At 37.6% G+C, this 10,000-nt stretch overlaps 2 protein-coding genes across 7 annotated transcripts in view; one reads left to right on the top strand and one right to left on the bottom strand.

The window, feature by feature from the left end:
- Positions 1–10,000, top strand: part of LOC144970837 (ATP-dependent translocase ABCB1-like) — a 121,669-nt gene that overhangs the window by 70,345 nt on the left and 41,324 nt on the right. The window lies entirely within an intron of this gene.
- LOC144970836 (uncharacterized) overlaps positions 1–10,000 on the bottom strand; it is a 60,080-nt gene that overhangs the window by 21,071 nt on the left and 29,009 nt on the right. For 5 of the 6 annotated variants that reach the window (XM_078910917.1, XM_078910916.1, XM_078910915.1 and 2 more), the window contains one exon: positions 1–1,992. This exon is cut by the window's left edge and continues 1,169 nt beyond it. In XM_078910917.1, the coding sequence (XP_078767043.1) occupies positions 1–1,925 (1,925 nt within the window). In that variant the 5' untranslated portion in view covers positions 1,926–1,992. Of the gene's footprint in view, positions 1,993–2,552; positions 2,927–10,000 lie in introns of those variants that run through there. The other variant, XM_078910920.1, reaches the window with a different exon arrangement.

Consider the following 10,000-nt stretch of genomic DNA (forward strand, 5'->3'; position numbering starts at 1 on the left):
TGACCCCTCTTTGGACTTATCTTTGACTCATTAGTCTCACCAGAGGAAGGCATCTGATCAGTGGCATAGCCAGATTCTGTAGATACATTGGCCTCTTTCTTCTTTGCTCCACGTTTCATTCTGTGCAAGCCTGATTTTCCAGGTTTTGGACGCCACTTTCCCCTGTCAACACTTCCATAGCTGCGGTCATTCCTATTTCCATCATCTTCCAGACAAACTGGGGACTTTGGAGCCTGATTCCTGGTCAGCGGTGCATCATCAGCATTAGGAGCAGGTTGATTTGTGATGGTGAGAGCACCACCTCTAACACTATCCTGAGATTTATCCATCGATCTTTCCCGACGGAAGACAGGAATTCCAGTCCCAGGGGATGCACCTCTTTGTTTTTGATCTACATTCACCACCCTCTCTCTATCCATTGCTTTAGGAATTCTACTCTCTCGCTCCAAGGTACTACTACTAACACCCAATGCCTCCTTTTGTGACGTCATACTTGGCGGTCCTGAATAGTTGCCACTGTCTGGTGATTGCTGAGAAAAGTGGGGGTAATTGACGTCATTTTCAGAACATGGAATGCCTACTCCACTCACTAAAGTGTTGTCTACTGGGGAATCTAAACTGTGATGGACCGAGAGTGGAGGAAGTCCTAAATTATCAGGTTGATGATTACTATTATTTGCATTTGCCCTTTGCCTTTTAGCACTAGGGCCCACAACAATATCATCATGGCGAATACCAGCTTTCTGTTGTACCATTAAAGACATGCTGCTGAAAGCTGCTTCATCTGAAACCGTGGGAGATGTATCAAAGTCAGAGATGTGAGACGGATTTCCAGCAGAATGAAATCTTTGTCTAAATGCAGCAGGACCCACCACTATATCATCATGTTTCACACCATACCTTCTCTGTGAAGCTTCAGCAATGTTGTGGAAGACAAAATTGTCTGGTTCAGGATGAGAAGCAGGTGTTGATGCTGCATTTGCTGTTGGTGCCTTTTGTTGAAGAGTTGGAATTGGACGGTCATCAGGATCTATTCCTGAACGAGTAGGTTGTATACAAATAACACCAGTGGGCTCTGGTTGGTCGAAAGGAGAAGAAGCTGCAGGAAATCTTTCCTCTGATCTCTCAGAGATTGTTGAAGGATTTTCATTATTAGTATTATTACTAAATTGAATCGAGGTTGCAGGTGGGGAAGATGGTGAAAGGTTGAAATTATCCCTAATGTTGACGTCATCATATCTTTCAGGTTCTGAGACATCAGACAGCATCGTCTCCGATGGTTTATATCGAATAGATGGTCCATCTTTCACCTCCAAGACAATTCCCTGAGGTGTTGGAATGCCCGATCGTGATGGCAACTTACTACTACTCTCTCCATACTTCAACTGTTTTTGACTTTTTTTCTGGACTGGAGTCCGAGGCCCTGGTCCTTCAGGAGAAGAATAATTTCCCTTCTCTACTCCTCTCGGTGATGGAGACTCTCCTCCGCCAGAATTTTTTCTCCTCTCCCTGGAAGGATAACCTTGTCTTTCTTTTGCTTTCCATCTGGTTTCTGAACTTCCTCCTCCATGAACCAACATCTGCGGATTTTTCCTGGAAGTGTATGGACTACTAGTTGGAGTGGGAATACCGGACGACCTCCCGGGTTGACGAGAGGATCTTTCTCCATACCTCATAGATGAATCATCCTTAGTTCTTGGAGAAAGAGGAGGCTGGCCAACAGTTGCCTCCTTGCTCACTGAAGACTCAATTTCATTATCATATGATCTGGATGGTTTAATTTGCTGTAAACGAGATGCTTTCCTGGCAGACTTGGCCTCCCTCTCCTTACGTCTATTGCTGTAGACGTATTTTATCTTCTCTGACCGCGGATCTCCACCTGAAGCCCACTTTTCTGGGGCGTGGAGTGCCACATCAGCCTCCATTGCTGGGCCTTTCAAAACTGCTGCCTGTGTGCTCTGATCAGATTACTCCATTAGATTGTCCATAATTCTGAAGAGTAAAAAGAAAAGAAGAAAAAAAAACATCAATGAGAGTAAGGCATTAACCCTTTCATGCTGAAAGTGATTTCCACTCCAAATATTTACAAATTTTTCAATTATCTATTTGGCCATAATGTAGGCCTAGCAGTTGTCAACAAGATGACGTAGAATAAACAAGCAACAACACAAATCAAAACATCAGTTTTCTAACCAGCCTACACATGAACATGAACCTCAAGTTGAATCATTGCTAGAAATAACAGCATTACAACATTACAGCACAAGCACACAGCAGAAATTTTGAGCACGTCTATATTTATCGCACCAACCGGTAGATGGACAATTCTGCACAGATTTATGTAGAGAGCTAATGAAAATAATATTTATATTCATGGATACCAACACGAATACAAACATGGTCAACCTGATCCAGTCCCCATATTCCAATGAATATATGAAAACTTGGCCAGATGTCCATAAATATATAATAACGCAAAATAAAAATCAAACAAGATCACAATAACACAAACAACCAAAATGAGAAACACAGCAAATATGACGGAAACGTACCAGTAAACGTCAGTAAACGATCACATAATATCTCTATTTTTCACCACTGTATATTACAATATCCTAACGATAAAACAACGCATACTAAATGAACTGGAATGATTACAATAAATGTCGAGTTCGATGTTAGTCCGTTTGTACGAGATATATTATCAAAGAAACCATTGTAAAATTGACAACTCTAGTAGTAGGAATGATGCATAATGAATATAACCATTATATTTAACACATTATAACAGCAGAGATAACCATCTATTCTAAGAATAGGAAAGTCCTCAAAGTACTGAAACAAACGCGTATAGAACCTATACCGAGGACAGCCGGTTAGGCACAGCTTGACAAGCATACATATGCTGTCACACAAAGTCTTATCTATCTATCCTTCAACAAACAGCCGACGACAGTTAACCGGACGCACTTTGGATTAAGGGCTTCGGATCTACCGTGTACGAGCAAAACGCATTATTTTCATTTTGGCAACAACAAAAATAAATTATTGAATATATAAATAATATAAATAATTAAATTAAAATATTGATGAATTACCTATTTGAAATACCAGGCCTACTTTTGGAGCGGGGGCTAAATGCAAATAATATTTATATTGATAACCGAACCTAATCATGGCCTTTACGCCATCTTGAGAGAATACCATAACAACAATCAGATTCCTTGCTTCCACTCCTTTCAAAAACAAAAACAAAAAAACAAAAATGGTCTTCGTTACATACTGTATATAAACCAAATAAGAATACCTCGGGCCGGTGTAATCTTAATTCTTAGTTATTTGAAGCTGTTTTTTTTTTTCTAATGGTAGATGAAAATGCGAATTTTTAAATATTTTTATTAAAAGCGTTTTGTTGGTGTTCGATGGTTAGTTACGTGTTGGCAGCAACAATATTCTCCATTACATCGTTTAGATCAAGAAATCGAATCTGGTCAGATATGATTTTGTTTCCTTGTTTGCGTCGGCATGACAAGATTGTGAATAATTTATCAAGTTAACGACGAGTTTGTTGCTCTCTCTCTCTCTCTCTCTCTCTCTCTCTCTCTCTCTCTCTCTCTCTCTCTCTCTCTCTCTCTCTTTCTCTCTCTCTCTCTCTCTCTCTCAAGAAATGTCGAAAATATTATTTCTGATTTGGATTTTAACACATTCTGTATTAAAAATAAAATGTCTTGAAACATTATCTTTGCATTACTTTGTAGTCGGTTTATACATATCACGTAGGAAATAGAAAAGATGGCAATGTAATCAGAGAATGAGTGAAATCTGTTCGAAAGGGTGGAGATAACGGTGAGGATAGTCCAAAGGGGAGGGATAAGATGACGGAGCTATGTTATTGGGAGAGAGAAGTGGGGGGGGGGGGGTGAGGGAGGGAGAGAGAGAGAGAGAGAGAGAGAGGGAGAGAGAGAGAGAGAGAGAGAGAGAGAGAGAGTATTGTTCCCTAAGCAATGACAGTACCATACAAATGAATCATCGAATAAGTGCAAGTATAAGAAAAAGAGGGCACTCAGTAGGGTAACTACTATTCCTTGGATTGTATATCTACATACAGTATTTAATTAGACCATTTTTTTTAAAGGAATGGAAGCAAGGAATCACACTGGCTACTTTGAAGTCAAGCCTACTGTCATAGAAGTCAAACGTCCACTTATCTGTTTATCTCTATTTGTTCTTTAGATCACCGCTGTCCGATAGTTCAATTCGGGAACAACGGCAATCTCAAAGCGGATAGAACAAATTACACATTATGAATACATTTCCATTTGACAACCAAATCACCGGTATGGAATGTGCCCTGATTTTGCTTTTACAGAAGTGATTAGTTTTGTTTAAAAACGGGAATTTAAAATTAATACACTGAAGAATAAATTAATGACGTAAAACCCGTAACCAACGTTCTTCATCCGTCTTTCACGTCCTTCAAATGAGTATCCGTCTGAGAGTGGTTGAATTTTGAAGAAAACATGTTTTTGTTTGGGGTTTTTTGTTTGTTTGGTTTTGTTTTATATGCTACAAAAAAGCATGTCACAGTGATCCCCCGATGACGTGATGACTGCTAGTGAGGCGGCGAGACACTGTAATTGCCAAATAGGACGAAGGGCCAAAGGGCGACAACCTGTAAAATAACTATTGCAATGTATAGGGGCGTAACCCAGGAATTACTACCGTCGGTCGTCTGCTGGGCTGGGCCCATGGGGAGAAATTGATGCCTATCTCGCTACAGGAGAGGACATTTATGATCTAATACGATAAATACTTGATGGGCAAATGTAAGAAATAGTCTACTGGATAGTTCTTCTTGACCGAATAAGACACGTGAAAATACTGCCGTGTCTTCGCATTGATCTTAGGAACTAAGAAAGATGATATTATAATGAGCGATGAAGATTAATTCTATTTCGTCTTTTCTAGTGACAAAAATTCAAGGGACATTACTTGAGCAGGTTTAGCAACCGGATGGGTTTTCAGTGTCGCAAAACTCTGCCTTCGGTAAAGCATTGTAAACAAAATTATCCTTAGCGACTAGGTTTGAATAAGTACAAACTGGACTTGTGTTCAAAATTAAGAACAGAATGACGGCCATCTCACCAGAACAACTAGACATACAACGAGAGTCACGCATTCAAAGAAAAACCCACTGAGAAACACTAAAACACCAATCTTCAAACTCAGCCATCTTCAAATATTCATGTACACCTCGCACTTTCAAAGACAGGAACGCTTTTCCAGAATCGTGTGTGAACACACCAGATTTAGACACCTTCAAGAGAAGATTATCAAACTCCTTCAGCCTAAACACCAACAGTGGCTGCCACATTCGACAACTCTCTCCACCCTCGAATACAAAACTCAGAATTGAGACGACTTTGAGATTAGCATTCAGATTCAGGGTGAGAAATTGCTGACAGTGACGTATAGTGAAAGAGTCCTGTCACATTTAAGAGTGCTTAAGTAGCGCTTGCATTTACATGAAATTGAAATTTGGCTACAAGTGGACAGTTAGTGAAATTGATAAAGTGTTGTGAAGCACAATAATTATCATGTTGAAATCGAGAAAAGGCGCGAAATTAATATTAGACCTATGTAATACATCTATTAATCAGAACAAAATGATGGGATGAGATCGGATGCGTTTGGATTACAGGAGACCGATTGTAGATTTCAAATATTATATTACTAGCAATTACTATCCGTCCAACCGCCAATGCTCCAGTGTAATTCGATTGTTTACTCAATGTCTTGACAGCCTGACATTGTTATTGTAAGCTGTTTGAAAGATGACGATCCTAGCAATTGTGTAAGCTACGGAGATGTTAACTAGACATTCTGTGTAATATTAAACATCTTCTCAGTAGTGGATGTCAATTCAGTCACCTGACAAATTGAGACGGGGTGGGGGGGGGGGGGGGGGGGAGGGAGGGAGAGAGAGAGAGAGAGAGAGAGAGAGAGAGAGAGAGAGAGAGAGAGAGAGAGAGAGAGAGAGAGAGAGAGAGATTGGTTTATGCAATGCTAAATTAATTTAGTTCTCCGTGTTATTTTGATGCTATGGCTCCTGCTACTGTCGGTGTTCTTGTTGATTGTTGTTGTTGTTGTTGTTGTTGTTGCTGTTGTTGATGTATCATTATCATTGCTGTATTTGATGTATCATCATTATCATTGTTTTTGCTGTTGTTATTCTTGTTGCTTGTATTGTTGTGTTGCCTTTGTTGTTATCGTCGTCCATGTTGTTATATTGCTATTGTATTTGTTTCAACCGTTTCTTTTCTCCCTTGTTGTGTATTTTTAAAATCGTATTTACCTTGTTTGTTGTCATGTTGTCGTTATTTTTGTTTTAAAGAGCTGTTGTTTTTCTCCCTTGTGAATAGTTAAAAGCGTATTTATCTGTGTGATAACGTGATTATAATCGGCAGCTATTATTCTCCTGGTTATTCAATTCCGTACCTATTATTTTCATGTTTATTCAATTCCGTGGCTTTTACATTTGTGTTTATCTAACTCGTCTGTCTAGGAGACTCAATATTATATTATACTTTTTTTGTCCTTCTAAATGTAAGTGTAACGCCCTTTTTTTAAAATTCCATGCTAACGATTATGACTATAATTACATCAATAAAATAATAATAATAATAATAATAATAATAATAATAATAATAATAATAATAATAATAATAATAATAATAATAATAATAATAATAATAATAATAATAATAATAATAATAATAATAATAATAAGATTCAATAACCCTTCACAAACCATATCTCCCTTTCGTCATAGCTGACTGCATCCAATCAACACAGCCGGCCGTACACTGACGAAACAGCTTTTGATAATTGTGACCAAAAGATATTCTTTTACTTTATAATATCATCACGAGATTAAGTAGGATAATCCTATCATCCAATCAAAATTTCATTCTTCTTTACAGTCTCAATTTTCAGACTTTTCGACATGTTTAATAGTCATAAATAATAGATCTATAATCTTTCCAAGTGAAAAAAAATACATCTGGGTAAATTAAGAGAAAAAAATAATAATAAAAAGAGTGTTTTGTCCCAACATTGATCTACGTCTGTCAATATCAAACGATTATTGTTCAAAAACTTTACTACGATTTTGTGATAATGCGCATCATTTTTATATCTAGATCTATATATTTTTCTTTCTTTCTTTTATTATTATATTTTCTTTCAAACGTCAAACAGATCATATTATCTCGTCTTCAAAACACCAAAAATCCGAAGTCGCCTTGCCCAGGGCAGTTTAATTCATTGTTTCCACCGAGACACTTGTATAGTTATTCGTTTTATCGCACATTCTTGGATTAGCAAGGAATTGAATAGATTAAGAAAAAAAAAAAAAGAAGAAAAAAATGACCCCGTGAGAATAATGAATCTCATAAATAATTCAATATCTGCGTGACTCACTCCAATTCAATTCAATCTTTTAAACTCATTTCAATCTAGCTAGAAACTTCAACCACCAGATGGTGAGCGATGAAAATGGTGAAGGTTTGTTTTTTTCTTATTGTTTTGGTTCGCTTTGTTTGTTTGCTTTTGTTTTTGTTTGTTTGTTTTGTTTTGTTTCGTTTTTATTTTGATTTTAATTAATAAAAAGACGAGATAAAATATTTTTGAATAACCATCAAGAAATTAAATTTTATGCCCTAGGGAAGAGAAGGAGATAACACGAAGGCGAGAGAGAACGAGAGAGAGAGAGAGAGAGAGAGAGAGAGAGAGGGAGAGAGAGAGAGAGAGAGAGAGAACGAGAGAGAGAGAGAGAGAGAGAGAAAGAGAGAGAGAGAGAGAGAGAGAGAGAGAGAGAGAGAGAGAGAGAGAGAGAGACGAAGGACAAGCAGATAATATATATATAATTTGAATGAAGCTGCTTCAACAAAATGAAAGAAAAATATATCTCGAATGTCGAATGGCATTTCGGAACAGAAATCCTTTTTTGGCTTCTCCAGAAAACGACAACAACAACAACTAAATTAGATTTTTTTTTAAACAACAACAAAATATTGTTCAACCCTTTATTAAGATCACCAAACCGTTACGTATCTAGACTTTCTGTACAAGTCAAGCTGTGTTGTTTGGTTTATCATAGCGTATATCAATCTTGTCAGCATGTCCTGAACAAGTCAATTCAACCATGAAAGGAGAAAAAAAAAACAATTTAAAAAAAAAAAGATAAAAACACAAACCGCGCGATATGAAAAGTTCCATTAAAAATAATATCATGACCTAAGAGATAAAGCACTCAGCATTGCTTTCAATAAAAAGCCCCCCCCCCCCCCCCCCCCCCCCCCCCCCCCCCCCCCCCCCCCCCCCCCCGCCTCACACACATTCATATTATTACATTCATTTTATATTTTTATAATGTTATGATCTAATTAATTATTCATGTTTATGAGGAATACACCCAATTGACCTGGGGGGGGGGGGGGGGGGGGTGTTCAGAGCGCCAAAGACAACAAAAACATGACAGCCGCGGCGTGTGAATAAAGTAAAATGTAAAGAAGTCCCTAAATTACATACAGTAGTGCAACCATAACCGGCCGTGTAAATTATATTACATATTTTCATAGTCACCGTAGCCTTTTAAAGGTGCTGGCCATTGCTAAACCAAGCGTTACATAAAGTAGGGACAAGTTTGTCTCGCCTACTGTAAATAATAGGATGAGCCATTTATGTCCAAGAATACTCTACGAGACCGACCCCAAACCAATCACAATCCTACTGTAACTCAACAAAACATTTTTTTCAGTCATTTTTTTTTTTTTTTTTTGCTAGAAAATTGCTAATTCAAACATTGATGAATTACTGATACCGTCAACTTGTCAGAAGAATATTAACTTGAGAGTTGGGAAGTTTTTGTATGAGACAAGAGGTCCCAAACAACATTTGGCCGATTTTATATAGCACAAAACTGTAAGGCGCTGTTTTATTTATATTTTAACAAAGGCAAATATGTTACCGACTGGCCAGGGACTCGTATCTAAACCTGCATCTTTCTTTAATGTTCACCTTCACTCATGACGATTTTGACATGAACAATAACATTAAGGTGAAAATTCAGCAGTGATCTAGAAGCTCTGTAAATAAATCTAAAGTGGGCGCAGATGTAACTTCCCGCGGTAAATTTTACAACTGAATGTGGTGTGAAAATGTGAGTAGAGAAAAGCCTATTCCAAGGATTCCGACTTTGAGCCACCAAAAGTGGGACTCGTGACACCACGGCAGGTCAGAATAAGCCAAGAGCCAATCCACAAGACCGCAAAACCACAGCTTTAACTCACTCAATCCTACAGATTTTTGCTACTTTTCAAAATTGGAAAAAAATGCATTAAAAATGAGCATGTACATAGTTTTATTCAACTACCATTAACATGCAAAAAAAAACCTAAAAACATTAGCTTTGACACTACGCCTATAAGTTGTCTCAGAAAAATGTAATAAATAGGCATGGGGTAACATTAACCCGGGTAAACTACGGATATAGTCGGTGTTAGGGTTGAATGAGTTAAGAATCGTTAACGAATTGGTCGTCTTCATATCTATCGATATATTATAAAGTAAACGCTTTACAACCGAAATAAGACAACAACAACAAAAATAATTGTTTTGTCAGTGGATAACGGTATAGGCCATGGGTGGCGGCAATAAAAAAACAACAAAGACTTTTAATTGACTTCCACAATACCATAAACGTAATGGGGAATCCCCTAACCGAGGTTTACGAGATATCAGATCGAACGGTCTTCTTCTTTTTGACACAATAAAAAAAAAAAAAAAAAAAAAGAAGAAAAAGTATGGTATTTTCCTGATAGCCAATACCTTGTACATCTTTAAAAGTCTAGATGTTGCTCAGAAGCTTGATAACAGGAGGTAGGCTGTTGTGAAAGCGGTTTTGTAGTGGCGCAAAAACCTTTAACCGAGATTTAAT

This window comes from Berghia stephanieae, chromosome 4 (assembly GCF_034508935.2).
Source record: "Berghia stephanieae isolate SIO BIC M18660-M18661 chromosome 4, UCSD_Bste_1.3, whole genome shotgun sequence".
Lineage (NCBI taxonomy): Eukaryota > Metazoa > Mollusca > Gastropoda > Nudibranchia > Aeolidiidae > Berghia > Berghia stephanieae.